At 42.7% G+C, this 17,318-nt stretch overlaps 1 protein-coding gene across 1 annotated transcript in view; it reads right to left on the bottom strand.

Moving 5' to 3' along the window:
* Positions 1 to 15,036, bottom strand: part of PCSK2 (proprotein convertase subtilisin/kexin type 2) — a 138,509-nt gene extending 123,473 nt beyond the window's left edge. Inside the window, exon 1 of the mRNA XM_020811310.3 lies at positions 14,425 to 15,036. Within this exon, the coding sequence (XP_020666969.2) occupies positions 14,425 to 14,607 (183 nt within the window). The 5' untranslated portion in view covers positions 14,608 to 15,036. The remainder of the gene's footprint in view (positions 1 to 14,424) is intronic.
* Between the last annotated feature and the right edge of the window lie 2,282 nt (positions 15,037 to 17,318).

The following is a 17,318-nucleotide window of genomic DNA, read 5'->3' as shown; positions in this document are numbered from 1 at the left end:
GCCCATGGCAAAGCCTCCAGCCCAGGCCCTATAGTAATCAGTGAGATCAGCGCATACTGTAAGTAACATTGCACAACCTGAAAGCCCTCATAATGTCTTAGACTGGGATCTGCAACAAAGTGTTACAGTGCAGGACACTCTCATTTAACATTCCACTCAGTCAGTTTTCCCTTCCTCTACAACCATATGGCTGCAGAGCCAGAGGTCAGGATTTAGATTCCTTTGTGTGCCCCCTTGACAGGGGATGGACTCAATAATCCGTAAAGTCCCTTCCAGCTTTAAGGTTCTAAGATTAAGCAGGCCCTATTTTACAATTCCCATAATTCCTAACTGCCATCCTATGACTGAGAGACATTGGTGTTAAGAAATATCAGTTCCCATTTTCTTTCTAGAAAATAATCCAGGAAAAGGAAAAGGCAGCTAGAATCGAAACAAATTAATGGAACAAAGAAACAAACAAAAGATGTTCTAGTATATTTCATATCCTGCCTGTTTTTTACAGTGGGGTCTTGACTTAAGAACGGCTCGAGTTAAGAACATTTTGACTTAAGAACCCACTCTCATAGGAAAATATTGACTTGACTTACATACTTAGATTTGAGTTAAGAACTGAAAAAAGACCACGTGGGAGGCAGGGAAAGTGCAAAATGTGAACTTTCAGTTAACTGTTGGCCAGTGAAAAGGGTGCCTGTCTGTTTCCTCACTCCTCCCAGCGTTTAGAGAGTGGATTGGGAGACAGTCTTCAGACTGCCTGGTACTGTACTGCCTGGACTGTATTTTCCCTGCCTTCCCTGAACCTTTCTTGACCTAAGAAAAAAAGAAACAGTGGTCGAAGGCGGAATAGCAGCTTCCCATTAGTTTCTATGGACAGAAAAGAGCAGATACGAATCAAATAGTTTTCAATGCATTCCTTTGGGAAATGCAGATTTGACCTGAGAACTTTTTGACTTGAGAACCGCCTTCCAATACGGATTAAGTTCTCAAGTCAAGACCCCACTGTATATACAAGGTGTCCAATCCCTTATATATATAAGGAATTGGACACCTTGTTTCAAGTTCTTATATGTTTACAGTCCAACTTCTCCCATCAGTTAACATTACCTGGCATTTCTGTTATCTATTTCTTTCCAGAAAAATGGACTTCTCAGTTTTTACTTCCAGTGTTCAAACTGAGGGTACCATTTGCTTATGTAGTCAAAGCAATAGCACCTCCAGCGAAGTGGGAGGTATTAGCAGGCCAGGATCTAACTCCCACTGTTCCTAACCCATATCTGGCTCTAAATTTCCCAAAGTCCTTGTCTGCGGATACACATGAGGACTGTGAGATGAGAGCAGGCTGTCTTCCAAAGAGAGAGGGCTCTTCCCAGACTCCTAGTCCCTTCTGGTGAGACCACAGGTGGCCTATACTTTGCAGGCTTCTGAAGAAATACCTTGAAATTCTCCATCATGTTGAAGGTATGCGTACAGACAGAAGATTTCATATAAATTTCTTGAATATTCTACTCCACGGTGGAATATCCCAGATGAATTAAAAATTACCGAGGCATAAAGGAAATCGTTGAGGTTGGATTTATTTATACATCCATGGAATCACAGCCTGTGATTTCCCTAAACAAAAGATACCTTGGGAGAAACCAGGTTTGTTGTTTTTTTCTGATAAAAGCCTAAAGAAGGGGCTTCAGAAATATGCTTGTCATCTTGGGCCCTGTGGATGAGAAGAAGTTGTTCTTGGAAGCTGCCTACACACCTCATGTTTGCTTCAGTACTTGTTTCTAAGACCAGCTCTCTGTGTTGAAAATGCATGAAATAGTATTCAGGAGAGGGGGAAACCACTTGAAATAGAATTAGTGTGTCACCAGAAATACTGTGTCTTGGATGAAATCAATAGAAACAGACCTGAGAAGGCTACTTAATTTTTTTCCTTTTGACTTGGCACAGCAATTTCAGCAAAAACTAAATTCATGCCTTGACGGCTAGTTGTTAATTTGAGATGACAGAAATGGCAGAGTTCTCTTTTATAACAATGACAAAAGCGAGCACTTTACACATGTCCCATATATGTTCATGACCCTGTGCTGCCTCCCGCACCACCCTCTCCAGTAATTCTGGAGAGCAGCAGCAAAGAGCAGGAAGCACACAAAGTGGGCTGATCGCAGCTTTGAAATCTCGCCTCGGGTGCAAATGTAGGTAGTTAAAGCTCTGCAGGTAAGTAAAGTAGCAGGTATTTCAATCCAAAGAGCACCTTTACACACACACACACATACACACACACACACACACAGAGAGAGAGAGAGAGAGAGAGAGAGAGAGAGAGAGAGTCTAAAATCAGCTCATTGTAGCACTGGTCAAAAGAATGGCAAAGGGACACAAATTATAGGCTTGATGACAGAGACATGGGGCATAGATATGCAGAGTGCCTGAATTCACCACGGACTAAGCACTACAGCCAGCTTCCCAGACTCCAAGAACAATGTCATGCTCCGTCCTCTCAGCAAAATTCAAATAATGTTGAACACTGCCTTTATTTACTCATATAGAGAGGCTTTAACTTTCTTTTTAATTGTATTGTAAGCCACCCCAGTACCTTTCTAAGAAGAGGAGAAGTTTTAAAAACTATTAAAAAAAACCTGCACTAAATAAACAAATCCCTTCTTTGTCTTATTGGATAGACTGGGGAACAGTATCAATGAGGGGAATGTCTGTGGCTATATCCTGTCAGATTTACAGAGATAAGTTTCATGGATCATTTGTTTTCCTCCGTCATTGTCCTCCATCCACTGGGCCAGTGAGTTCAGGTAAGGTATGACTGCAGGTAAAGGTAAAGGTTCCCCTTGACATTTTTAGTCCAGTTGTGTCCGACTCTAGGGGGCAGCGCTCATCCCGCTTTTCAAGCCATAGAGCCAGCACCTATCCAAAGACAGTTTCCGTTGTCATGTGGCCAGCATGACTAGGGAACGCCGTTTTACCTTCCCACCAAGATGGTACCTATTTATCTACTCGCATTTGCATGCTTTCAAACTGCTAGGTTGGCAGGAGCTGGGACAAGTGACGGGAGCTCACTCCGTCGCATGGATTCAATCTTACAGCTTCTGGTCTTCTGATCCTGCAGCACAGAGGCTTCTGCGGTTTAATCCACAGTGCCACCACGTCTCATTTATTATACTAGCCCACATCAAAAATGCTGAAACTTATACTGACAACAGTATTATAAACCTATTGGGCCAGCTGCATGAGATTTGCTGTTTTAAAACTCAGGGCTGAATTTGCAAGAAATGTAAAGCACAAGCAGAATTTGGATTTGCGAGAGGTTTGGAATCAGAAAAGTGTGAGTCCGCATACATATACTGTAGTTCTGTACCTGGCTTTAAGTCAAATTTATTCTATAATTTGTTTTATTCCTTTTTATTCTGTTTTCAATAAACTTTTAAAATAATTTTGGTTTGGAGATTCTTTTAGAAGAATCCAGATTCTGAATCTTGTGTCTGGCCATTTTGACCATGACTACCATATTGGTTCTGAGAGCATGTTAAGAGTGTTCTTTGTGTACATTGAGTTCAAGGGGAATTGTGGCAGGTAGGAAAAGAATTCAAAGACAGGACCCTTCTCTTGAGTGTAGAGAAGTAAACCCAAGCCATTAGCAGCTTCCTGGGAACTTCTCCCACCCTGAGGAAAGCACTGAGACCAGTGGGATCCACTGAAGGGCAGAGAGGGAGTGATCCTATCACTTGATGACACATGCATTAGTTACATCCCAGCTAGATTAATGTGACATGCTCTATGTGGAGCTGGAAAGTGTTTGGAAACTACAGCAAGTCCAAAGCATGGCAGCCACATTGCAATGCTAACTGGGGCTGATCACAGGGGTTACATACCCTCCTGCTAGAGTAGCTCCACTGGCTGCCATTCCTTCTGGGCACAATTCAAGGTGCTGTTTCTAACATATAAGGCCCTAAACAACTTGGTTCTGACCTATCTCAAGGACCATGTTTCCCTTTATCAGCCTTCTTGGGTGTTAAGATCATCAGGAGAGGCCTTTCTCTCAGTCCCACCACCCTCACAGGTGTATTTGATGGACACATGGGAGAGGGCCTTCCCTGCTGCCACTCCCAGACTTTGGAATTCCCTCTCAAAGGAGGCCAGGTTGACTCCATCTTTGCTGCCCTTGTGCAAACAGGTGAAGACCTTTCTATTCTGGCAAGCTTTTCCTCTGAGTGAAATACCTCCCTCTGCCTGAGTGTGCTTTTTCAAAGGACTGTTGTGCCTTACTGCTTTGAATGTATTTAGCCACGTAAGCCACCTTGCATCCTTTTTAAGCAGAAAGGTGAGGTAAAAATATTATAAGCCCCTAACGACTGACAAAACTTTGCAATCCGTGACTTGTTTTTCTTTCCTTAAAAAAAAGAGAGGATAAATTATAGCGCTACCTTGATGGCCTGTCTCCAAAATGAAGGATAGTGCTATGCTTTTTGACTATCGCAAAATGGAGATCCAGAAGGGGGATAGCCTGGGAAAGCTGCAAGTACAAAACCAGAAGATGGTTTTGGGTGTTAGTAATGCTGATCACAGGGCATTACTGCTCTGCACAAAGGGAAAACCTAAAGCTTGTGACTTCAATCAAAGAGCTGTTTTATTGAGAGGTGGTCTTCCCAAGCAATCTGACTCACTATCCCATTTTTGAGGGAAATCAGCTTTGTAGCATGTCCTTGGGATCTGCCAGCCAAGGCTTAACATCCAAAATAAATGGGACATAGGTGATCCCCTTGTCTTGCCAGCTCTCTTAACTATTTGTTGTTACAGTGATTGTTATTTACATTTTATTCCTTTCAACCTTGCAAGCTGCTTTGTGAATCCGCAGATAGAAAAACTGGGTCAAAATAATAAATCTAATCAAAATACATTTCAGAGTGCATTAATTTTGTTCTGCTTTAGTGCAATATTACATGCCCTTTTAAATCTGTTCCTAATCTACTCCTCCAGGGATTTCTGTGCTCTATATATTTAAATGTATTTAAATAAATGAATGAATTCATTTCATGAGCGTTGTCTTGGTGGGACTTATTTATTTATTTATTTATTTATACCCCGCCTATCTGGACCGATGGACCACTCTAGGCGGCTTCCAATATAAAATTAAACAATAAAATACAACAGATACATGGCTAATACAAAACAACTAGAATAAACTAAAAAAAATAGGAAAATAAGAAGAAGAAAATCAAGAATTGGCTGGAGGGAAGGCCTGAATAAATAACCATGTTTTTAATTGGGTTTTGAAGATGCCCAGTGTAGGGGCCACTCAAATTCCTGGAGGGAGATTGTTCCAAAGGCGAGGAGCCACCGCCGAGAAGGCCCGGTTTCGTGTCTTCTCCTTCCGGGCCTCTCTCGGCGTCAGGCTCCTCAGCCTCACCTCCTGACTCGTGCGGGTGATCCGGGTAGACCATGGTGGAAGTAGGCATTCCGCCAAGTATCAAGGTCCTAAACCATTTAGGGCCTTATAAGTAAAGCATTAGAACTTTGAAGTTGACGCGGAAACAGATGGGCAGCCAATGCAATGCGGCCAGCGTAGGAGAAATATGATGGTGTTTTCTCACTCCAGTAAGGAGTCTGGCTGCAGCATTCTGCACCACCTGAAGTTTCTACAAGTCTTGTCTACAAGTCTTGAATACCCTCATAGCGGTTTCATATCTAAGTGAAGAAAAGTCATGAATTCCAATAACTCATGCAACTTTCAGTCAAATAAAATGTTTTCTGCCGTTCTTCCACTGAAATTCATGCTTGCCATTTGCAGCCTCCTACTTGGGTGGTTGCTTTCAACATGACCACAAGCGTGAAGCTCCTGATGATAAGTATATGTGGCTCGTCAGATAATTTGGGACTGTCAACAAAACCTTATAGTTAGAACACATTCTGTAGCGTGTTCCAGCTAGGCTGGCACACCTTTTTAGGATATTCCATTCCATGTTCTGTCTGGTTTTTCAGCCTTTATGAATCAATATTCCATGGTCACCTACATGATCATTTACAGTCTCCCCCCTCTAGAATTCAAGCCCCAAATATCTTTTTCTTCTCTTCTCTCTTTATTATCCAGTCACAGACCCAACTTAAAACAGCACAACACTAAGAACAAAATAATAAAATAATCATTTTCTATTTTTGCATATTAGGGGCTCCTCCAAGCCCACTTCTTGTTTCTTGGGTAGCCCCATTTTGGCTGCATAGATGCCATAATCCAAGACTTAAGTCCTTTCTTAGTGATCATAGAAGGAGGAAGGATAATAGCGCAAGTCAGTGGACTGCAACTCCTATCAGCAATCCCCATTGGCTATGTTAGCCAGCGCTGAAGAGAGCGGCAGTTCAACAGCCTTAAAAGGCCACAGGAAATAGCGTTTATCTACCTGCAGTCACCACAGGACGTGGTGGCACTGTGGGCTAAACTGCAGAAGCCTATGCTGCAGAGTCAGAAGACCAGCAGTCGTAAGATCGAATCCACGCAACGGAGTGAGCTCCCGTCACTTGTCCCAGCTCCTGCCAACCTACTGTAGCAGTTTGAAAGCATGCAAATGCAAGTAGATAAATAGATACCACCTCAGTGGGAAAGTAACAGCGTTCCGTGCCTAAATTGCGCTGGCCACGTAACAACAGAAACAGTCTTTGAACAAACGCTGGCTCTACGGCTCGGAAACGGCGATGAGCACCGCACCCTAGAGTTGGACATGACTGACTAAATGTCGAGGGGAACCTTTACCTAGTATAATAAAGGCCGATAGCCAAATTTTAAAAATGGGTCCTGTTCTGTAGATTTAAAAAGATTTACTAAACAATCTAAGCTTTTATCTTCTTTAAGTTTTAATAGATCTGCAAAATTATCATTAGGTCCAGGAGCTTTTTGCCTTTTTTTGTTGAAGCTGTATACCTTTTTCTAATTTCTGTCTTTCCAGTCTGGTGTGTTACTCTGGTACAATAAAGTCTGTTGCTCAGTTATTTTCAAGCAGCTCGTTAATGTACTGACTCCACACTATGATTTTTTCTTGACATCAGGTATCAGAGAATTATTACTATCCCTTTGGAATGGCTGGTGGTGTACATTTGTGAGTGTTTTGTAATGTTTCTGCTACTGTATTCATTGTTTATACATATATGTTAAAAGAGCTATGGACCTTCTGTAAGTCTTATGATTCTATACATTAGCATTAAAATCTCTTATTGTGAAATTCAGGTGTTGCCTTTCATATACTTTATAATAGAGGTACTTTATAATAGGTCACATAATCATGTTATGTTTCCTATATTTTCTGTTTTCTTTATCTTTATCAGCAGTTGAGACTTAGGAAGCTGATGTCTGTAGACTTTGCTTTTAGGTCGGTAAGCATTACCCAGTCTGGGTATACAATGAAGTTGCACTCACTTGTTGTTGTTTGTATAATAGAAGCTTCATGTGTATCATTACTGCCTACTATCCCAATTATCTATACTTGCCCAGACCTAGGCCAACAAACATCAATTACCCCAAGGATCCATTTAATTATTTATTTTACTCTATTGTGGCTTTTCCCACCATGTGCATTCCAAATACAGTACATGTCTTTCACTCCAGAGATTCTTAGCTACCTCTGTCCACCTAAATACTGTCAAGAACAACAACAACAACAACAACAACAACAACAACAACAACAAAAACCCTTTTTTCTGTTTCTGTCTCACCATGAGGAATGTGCTTGAGAGACATGCTGCTATGGTTTTCTCGTGCTTTCCACAATGGCCAATGACAATGGCTACCCCCCAAGTGTTCTGCGCACCATAATAAAGCACAGTCAGAATCTTTTGCCTTTGGCCTCTAGCAGGGGCCAACTTTGTTGCTGCCCAAGCTCAGAGAGGATTTAGAAATGATTTGCTTCCCCCAAGTCTCCACATAGCTCCTTGGCTTTCACACAGAACTGCTCACTTTTTCAGTGATTGGATTAATTAAGTGCTGCCTAATACTTGGCATGATGGAAATACATGCTTAGGTGCTATTCACTGAAGTTGCTAAAATAAAGAGATGTCATCTGTAGAACCCCACCTATACAGAGATAACTGAAAACTACAATGTGTGCAGTTTTGGTCTATGCCAGGTCATTTCCAGGAAAATGTCTGCCATACAACGGTTTTGTCTTAGATGCAAGTCTTAAACTAGATAAAATTCATAGGGGGGCATTTTGCTATATGCTTGGGCAGTGGACTTAAAGCTTAGTATGAGAGATGTACACGCAGTTCTTTCTAGTGGTTATCTGGACGCATAATCACATATTAAAAATATTGTGCAGAAACAAGGGATATGACTAGAGAGAATTACAGCGAATCTCAAAAAGGTCAATTGTCTAATCATGGCTATGTATGATGCAGAGTATGTTAGAGCTCATTTTGGGATACAGGAACATGAAAACATTAACTACTAATTAAGCTCTTACCAGTTACATTTTGCTTTGAGACTCTGAATGCATAAGGAACTGCTGACAAATAATCCTCTTAAGTACTTCCTATCTTGGATGGTTTTGAGACTAGGACTGTCAAACCAGTTCATGTAGAATAGGTTGATGCTGGTTGCTTCCAGGTTGGAAAGCATAGGACTGCAACCCATGAACCAGAGGTTGTCAACAGAGATTCCATGTGTATCTCTCAACTTGAGATGCCATAGAAATGTTCTAGGGCCTGGATTCTCAACCTTGAGACTCCGGATGTTGTTGGGCATCAGTTCCCAGGAACTCCAACCAGCATGGCCATTAGGGATTCTGAGAGTTGTATTATAACAGTACTGTAGTTAGATACCATCACAATAAGCAAGAACCAGGACATCTGGGTGGCTACTTTGGAAAGCAAGAGTTTGGATTAGAGGCCCCATTGCTCTGATATGTCAGAACTCTTTCATTCTGGTGATTGTCCTCTAAATTGCATAACATGTGTACATTTGGGACATTTCATATTTCCTTTTGCTTATTTGCTCCCAGTACCAGATCCTTTGGCCACCTGCTGTTTACTTTCCTCTCTGCAATGGAATACGATCTATTGTTCCCTATCCTTTGTTTCTTAAGGACAGGCTCAACCTTACATTAACCTAATATGGATTGCAAAGTCATCATTTCTATTTCCATTGAAACTGGCTCTTCCACACCAAACAGCTACTAACCTCTGTGTTGAGTTTGTGGGAAAGGCCACATAAAGCCCTTCTTCAAACAGAGTTTTTAGTGTTACTAGTAACACTGTTTTAAAAATTATTTTTATCAAAAAGGGAGGGTTGTTGTGCATTGGACAAAGAACATGTAATGGGCGGAAGTATATGTATGCACATACATATATCTATAGGGTTTGTGCCAGTAGAAAGTGTTGTAATGTGCTGGTTTGCAAGATACACAAATAGCTATTACATATTTTTTGCACTATGAGAAAAACTGTCTCCTTGAGAAAAGCGAACATTGATTAGATTTTTGGAGTAAGGAATCTAGATAGACAGCAGTTAAGATTTCATGACTCTGTCATGTTATATAAAAGTTCTGGAATGTTGGATTGAATTCTGACTTTTTCATGCCTAGAATAGACTCATTAATGGAATACATTGCTCATGACTGATAGTCCCACTAGTTTCAATTGGCCTATTCTTATAAGTTAATACGGATCTATCTTGTGGGTTTTTACTATTGTATGCAGAAGCACTAAGACTGATTCTACACTTGCTTAAAGGGCATGCAGATTGGGGCTGACCCATGGTGTACCCTTTAGTGCAGTGGTCCCCAACCTTGGGCCTCCAGATGTTCTTGGACTTCAACTCCCAGAAATCCTGGCCAGCAGAGGTGGTGGTGAAGGCTTCTGGGAGTTGTAGTCCAAGAACATCTGAAGGCCCAAGGTTGGGGACCACTGCTTTAGTGGACATTTCAACCCTGTCCATGTCCAGGTTTGCAACATTATCTGTGCATTTCCAGATCTCTCATTTTAAAACCACAAAATCCTGGGGGAAAAGGGGTGGGACATAAATATCTGTAACCTTGGAGGGTACAGACAGCTCTAATTGTGTGACCTACCCACTCAAAGCACCCACAACAATCATCCTTCCACCATCACATGAACACACACACACACATACACTAAATCCAAATAATATAATCACTTTTTGTAAAGCTGAATAAACTGAGCTGAGTGAGATAACAAAGAAAAAGAATACTATTCCAGAATATAAAAAGGTGTCTGAACAGCAACACAAGATTTCCCCTTGACCTATAATTCTGTAAAATGCCAGATGGCATGGAAGAAGTTAAATTATGGTTTTAGCATCTCTTAGTATCTCTGTGGATGGGTTATCCGGGTGGGGCAGTCCTTGGGCTTTATTGGGGTGTTCACCGGTCACTCACCTCCTCCTCCGATTGTAGCAGCTCCATCTACCGCATTATTTTCAATTCCTTCAACTCAGTTCAAATTGCTTAACATCTTTTTAGACTTACAACATTGTGGTCTTGCCCCACCCTGAAGGTAAGCAAAGGCTTCTTGATCCACCCTGTAGTCACCTTGGAATTGCCCCACAACAGTCCTGATTCAGTTCATCTTTGCACATTTGTCCAAGGCCAACACAGATGCCTTGTTTTCACCTTTGCCTCTTTGCTCCTCCTTGGGCTTCATTCATCTCAGATAATTCGAACTATAAGAACTTGCTTTTAAAAAAAAATGGGCCAGTATCAATCTGGTTTATAAATAAACCCTCCCTGAGTTCTTGAGGTAAACTAGTCTCAAATGGAGACAGATAGCTAACAGAGAAATGTAAAAATAAAGCATTCAATAGTTAAGCATCTAATGGGCTAACCTTTGATTGCTGGGACACCTTGTTTTCACATAGGAGGAATTCATCTGAAATACGGTTCCCAACAAAACTTTGGAAAATGCCACACTGACGAAAAACACTAGTTAGCTTTGGAAATTTTCATTTGGGGGCTAAGTCATACAGAAGCCCTCTGGGCTAAAAATTAAGCGGTAGAGTCTTTGTATGTAGACTGTACATGTTAAAAATAAACAGAAAACATATATTAGCCCCTCATTTATATAAAACACTATGCCAGAAGCTACAATTAAGACTGACACATTACCTCAATTTTTTATTCCAAACAAACATCCATTTGACAGAATCCAAACAAAATCTGCAAATGACTGAGCCAGAAGGGTGTTTCCTGAAGTTAAACATTAACTGAAACAAAGACAAAACCATTCCCTTTTCCTAGGGAGCTGAAAAATCTTATTATTAAAGAATCATGTATCCATTTTTCACTAGCTCTCATTAAAATCAATACAATGTACAGTGACAAAGAGCATTTATAAATCACCAGCTAACTGCCTTTTCAAATGGCCTGTTTCCTCCCTGGAATGCTCCCCATCCTTGCACAGTTATGGGAAATTAACAATTTAAGATGACCCTCATAAGTGAAAACCATCAAATCCAGGACTTCTCCCTAATAAGAATCCAGTTGACTGCTGGAGTTTCGGGGGGGGGGGGGAGGAGGAGAGAACCACTTCTCCCATTAAGGGATTTTTTAGGGTGTCAGAAATAGAGTTAGAGGTAGCTTACCAGAAGAGGGAAATTCTTAACCAATGTGAGTCTCTGATTGTCACAGTAGAAGTTTCTCTCATCACTGGGATTATGCAGATTAGTTTGCTTTGTTTGGGGATTGGTCTTCAAGACAATCACAAAAATTAAGTGACACAGAAAGTCACTTTCACCCTGTGCACTGCCTGGTTATGGGTCATTTTTACTACCCGCTTTTGGCTCAAATGGAGCAGATTTGTCAAAGTATCTAAGCTACTTCTCCCTGAAAGGAGAAACCAAGGACTTGATGCTGAATGTAACCTCATACAGAGCCAGAGGATGGGGAAAACAAATGCTTCTCTTGTAAATAATGCATATGACTGCTCTCCCCCCCTTTTCCTTAAATAGAACTGCACAAGGCTGGGAAGGGAAGAGGGAGGGATCCTTTTAAATACCCTGGGCCTCCTATATGGAAATGGTTAGAGACTAATTCTGCAGTTCTGTGCTTGCTTACAAGAGAGAAAATTCTACTGACCTCGCCATACTTGCCTCCAGATAATAAGCTTTATAGGGTACCAGACAACACTACTGAAATTCTAGTGGTTAACTTCTTAATTTTTTTAAAGAGGTTAAGGATGCACTCTTATACATGTCTGCTCTGAAGTAAATTTCAGCGAGCTCATTAGGGCTTATGCATAGGTAACAGAGAGTGTGATAGCAGCCAAAGTTTTAAGTAGAAATTAACGAATCTTACAGTCATAGTTCCTTTGACGAAGAGGAAATAATGATCAAGCAAGTTACTGCTGATCACAATAGAAGGAAATTAACGCCCACTTCCTGCTCCTTGTAGCAAAGTATGTGGAAAGAAACCAGCCTTCATTTCAGGTTACACCCTTGTGATTTTGTGCAAGGGTAACTTTGTGGTTCTGGAGAACACATGAGAAGGCAGGTAGTCTATTTCAAAGTATGCTTCACATGAATACTTCTGTCTGATCCCCACAATTGCTCAGCATTTTTGACTAATCATGGTAAATTTGGGTGTCACTTCTGCATATAGAAAGGCCAGTTTTAGAGTGTTTGTCTCAAAAGACCTGGGTTCAAAATCCCCATCAGCCAAGAAATGCATTGGTAGACCTTGGACCATTTTCTCTCTTTCTCTATTTCATCCTGACCTACCTTGCAGGGTTCGTGGCAGGAAGAGCTATGTATGCTGCCTTGGACTCCCTGAAAGGAGAGGCAGGATAGAAATGCAAAACAACAGAAACAGGCTATAAAAAGGACCCACAGGTAAGCAATACAAGGAGGCAGTTCCCCAACTCAATAAGTGAAGAAAATGGGCAGGGAATATCTGAGTAGTAAGAGGACGGTAGGTCAGACAAAGGACCACATCCAGAGGATTTTAAGCAAAGGAGCTTGGCTTTTTCAAAAGAGAGATCTCCCTCTAGTTTCCTTCCCCCAAATCCCTCATGATGCAGTCACGTCACTATCTCATAAAAGGGGAATCACAGGAATCTCAAATGGCACAGTGTCTACAAAGCAGCCATGCAATTAAGGCAGAATGGTAATTGGTTTTGCCTTCATTCTTATAACGACTCCCCTGTCAGCCTGAGACATTGCTAGTCCCTATGTCCTAAGTTAGGGAAGGCACATAAAGCTCCTATCATCTGATATCTTTAAAAATAAATTTTAAAAAAACCCTCCCCAACTCAAAGCACAAAAACACTTCCAGAAGCTAATGCTCAGTGAGGTCAGTAGGGAGGCATGCATTGCTGGTAATAAAAATGAGGATCAGGTCCTTCTTGCATAACTGCTGAGAAAAGAATGAGCAGCAAGGCTGCCTGACATTGGGAACGTCTTAGAGGGAAACTTGCTCTGGTTTTCTTAGAAGGTCCCAGGAACTGCACGGACTACAAGTATTTCATACAACTATATATGTACCTTTTAGCAGTTCCTCTAGTTTCACCAAATGGACAGTGTCTTTTGATTAATATGGAAAAAGCATTGGCTTGATTTCCGCTTCAAAGGAGCCAGAAAGAATTCCTGAGGGCTACCTGGAATAGCCCTCAGTAACATGGGTAGCAATATCATTCTACAGGTACGCCAAGCAGGTTGTCTCACCTTAAAAGCCCCTGCTGCTCCTGGGCAGCATAGTAAACTGTTGCCATTAGCTAGGCACTGTGGTTACAGTATAATACCGTAAGTTATTACATTTTTGTTTTAATCCTAGGGCAAGCTCCTAGCATACAGCTTTTATTTGCATAAATCTTTCTAAACAATCTCCAGGTTTACATGGACAATCCTTCTTGTCCCCCCTAAAAAAACTAAAACTTAAGAGGAGGAGGAAGAGGAAGCAGCAGCAGCAGCAGCTTTCTGCCAATATTTCAGCAGGAAAATAAAAGTGGAGAACGTTTATGTTGTCCCAGCAATTAAAAGGTTGCAAACTGAACAACCAGAGAAAATACCTTTGTTTTCGATCCACTTGGTATTTATCTAAACCCCAGAGGGTCATGCTCTGCTCCTGGTAGAAGCATTCTGAACCAGAGTGTATTTTAGCGATGAAAGAAATATCCGTGAGGATCTCCTTATTTTTCCTAACTTGGTGGACATCACAGAACCTTATGCTGCAAAAGATGCCCTGACTGGATGTGTATGTATGTGTGAGTGTGTGCACATACACACGAACATCTAACCATCTTCCAAAAGACCGTGCTAAAAATATCTAGGTGGGGCATTCAGCAAAGGAACCATCCTCCGCTGGGGAAGAGTTTCAGCGAACTCTTTTCTCAAATCCTTCCTCCGCTGCAAAATGCATGCACTGATCTCCCGAACTTTGCAGGAATAAACAGCCCGGGTGTTGTCATTTTTAAAAAGGGTGAGGACCTTACCTTCCGTGCCCCATGAAAGCCATGTTCCGCGGCAAGTTGCTTAGCGTCCGCTTCTCCCCCTTTGTGAAACTCAACCAAAAAATGATTCGTGTAGATAGTTCTTTCGGACGCAGAGGCAAAACCAAGCAGCCCCATGAAAAACAGGCCAGCTGTCTTCCAGTGTGGAACAGTGTCTGCCTTCATGGCTCTTTAGGACAGCGAGTGCAAGGGAATGGGGATGAGGGGGATGAGAACAGAAACAAAATTAAATAAAGGATGAGCCAAGGAGCATATGAATTATGTAGATCAGAACGGGGAGAGCAAAGGAAGGCAGCAAATCAGCCGGCGCTCTGGCTTAGCATCTATCTGCCTCCAGGAGAGGGAAATCCGATGGGTTGGCAGCTCGTGAAATTATTCTGATGCTTGCCTGCGTGCATGTGTGTATATGTGTGCGTGTGTATATGTGTGTGTGTGGTGCCAGATCTGCATTTTTCAGCTCCTCCTCATCTATAACACAGCGAGCGGCGGCTAAAAGAAAGCACCAACCCGGGCGAGGTGAGAAGGCAGGACTGCCAATCATCGGGAGGCAAGAGGGTGTGCGATCCTCCCTCGGCCTCCTCGTTGGACGCGCTCCAGCTGGCTGGGGGGCTAGCGCTGAGCTGGGAGGCAAGCCTGGGTAGGCGCTGCTGCCGCCGCCGCCGCCGCCTCTGCCGCGGCTTACTGATTCAGCACCCTGGAGAGTTCCTCCATTGCTCAAGCTTGGAAGGAGGGAAGGGAAAAGCCCGAGGCGGGGAGGAGGGGGGTGGCAGAGAGAGAGACAGAGAGAGAGAGACGCTCCAATCAGGAGCAGGTTTGTGATCGTTTGATGTAACTCAAGGCGATACCAACACATGGGCCACGTTCCTCCTCCACCACCTGGAACGCTGGTGGCCCGTGGGTGACAAGATCCCGTTCCTCTAGGGTGTGGGGCTCTGCTTTCCTCCCCTTTGAAATCAAATGCTCTTTCCTCTACTCAGGTCTATCTGGAAGGGCTTCCCCCTCTCCTATGAGTTTTTCCAAGGGGTTGGAGAGTGCAGTTTTGCTCCATTTTAATTTAGAAAAACAAGACCATCTCCGGAGCACAACCTCTCTGGGGTGTTGTACCCCAAGCAGATCTCCTTTTTTTCCCCACACACCTACAGGTGATGCTCATACATAATTCCAAATTCACATTACTTACCTTTTATGTGAAATCTTCATGTCAGTAACAGGAACACAGGTCCCAGGTCTCAATGGATAGTGAGGAATTCTTCCCTTAGTCATATTGCTTCACTGATTATGCAAGTCTTTTTATAGCTTTTAATGTAGTCCAGCAATCACATAAACTTGGGAGGTATCTTAGGTCAGAGAAATTGCAGGATCCTGGAAGAGGGGTTGTCTTTCCTTGTATTTTTAGTTTGACTCATTTGGTTGTTTATATTTCATCTCTAGCATCTGTTGTGAGGATTTGTTTCCTTCTTGTGGCAGAAGACCAGCTCTGGAGCAGTTTGATTAGACAGAAGCTGGAGCATAGACTAAACAGTCATTCTAGCAAAGAATCATTGCTGCTCTCTGAGTTGGGAATCAGTGGCTTGGCTCTGGCCTGGCTCCGTTCCTTCTTGGAGGACCGCCCCCAGAGAGTTCAGCTTGGGGAGAGTGTCTCGGCCCTGTGGAATCTCAATTGTGGGGTCCCACAGGGGTCGATCATCTCCCCAATGCTGTTTAACATCTATATGAGACCGCTGGGAGGGGTCATCAGGGGATGTGGGGCATCGTGTCATCAATATGCCGATGGCACCCAGCTCTACATCTCCTTTTCACCAACTGCAGGTGATGCTGTCCTGTCTCTTCAGTGCTGCCTGGGGACCGTACTGGAATGGATGCAGGAGAATGGGCTGAGGCTGAACCCAGACAAGACAGAAGTTCTTAGGGTTGGTGGTCCCGTGGCTGGCGGCTTGGGTGACTCTCTCACGTTTGGGGGGGGTGACCCTGGCCGCGAAGAATGGGGTCCACAGCTTGGGCATATATTTGGAGCTGATGCTCACCATGGAGATGCAGGTGGCATTGGTAGTCTGCACCGCCTTTTCCCACCTTTGGTGGATTGCCCGGCTGCGGCCCTATCTAGACACGGGGGCACTCACTACCTTGGTGCATGCGCTCGTAATCTCAAGATTAGACCACTGTAATGCGCTCTACGTGGGGCTGCCTTTGAGGCTGATGCGGAAACTTCAGGTGGTGCAGAATGCGGCGGCCAGAGTCCTTACTGGAGTTAGAAAATACCAACACATTTCTCCAACTCTGGCCGCACTGCATTGTCTGCCCATTCATTTCCTCGTCAACTTCAAAGTTTTAATGCTTACTTATAAGGCCCTAAATGGTTTAGGACCTCGATATTTGGCGGAATGCCTGCTCCCACCAAGATCTACCCAGATCACCCAACGCGAGTCAGGAGGTGAGGCTGAGGAGCCTGACACCAAGAGAGGCCCAGAAGGAGAAAACACGAAACTGGGCCTTCTCGGCGGTGGCTCCTCGCCTATGGAACAACCTCCCTCTGGAGATTTGTGCAACCCCTACACTGGGAATCTTTAAAACCCAATTAAAAACATGGTTATACATCCAGGCCTTCCCTCCAATCAATACCTGATCTCTTTTTTTATTTTTCCTTATTTTATTATCCCTCTATTTTATTACAATTGTTATTGAGCGATTATGTACTTTCCTGCATTTTATTGTTTTATCCTATATTGTAAGCCGCCTAGAGTGGATGAGTCCCCCAAACAGGCGGGGTATTAAATAAATAAATAAATAAATAAATAAATAAATAAATAAATAAATAAATAAATAAATAAATGTGGTCATCACCACCTCTGCCATCATGTTTTATAGATGCACATGAA

Source organism: Pogona vitticeps, chromosome 1 (assembly GCF_051106095.1).
Source record: "Pogona vitticeps strain Pit_001003342236 chromosome 1, PviZW2.1, whole genome shotgun sequence".
Taxonomy (NCBI): Eukaryota; Metazoa; Chordata; class Lepidosauria; order Squamata; family Agamidae; genus Pogona; species Pogona vitticeps.
The sequence above is the reverse complement of the archived record's forward strand: the minus strand, read 5'-3'. Positions and strand labels throughout refer to the sequence as shown.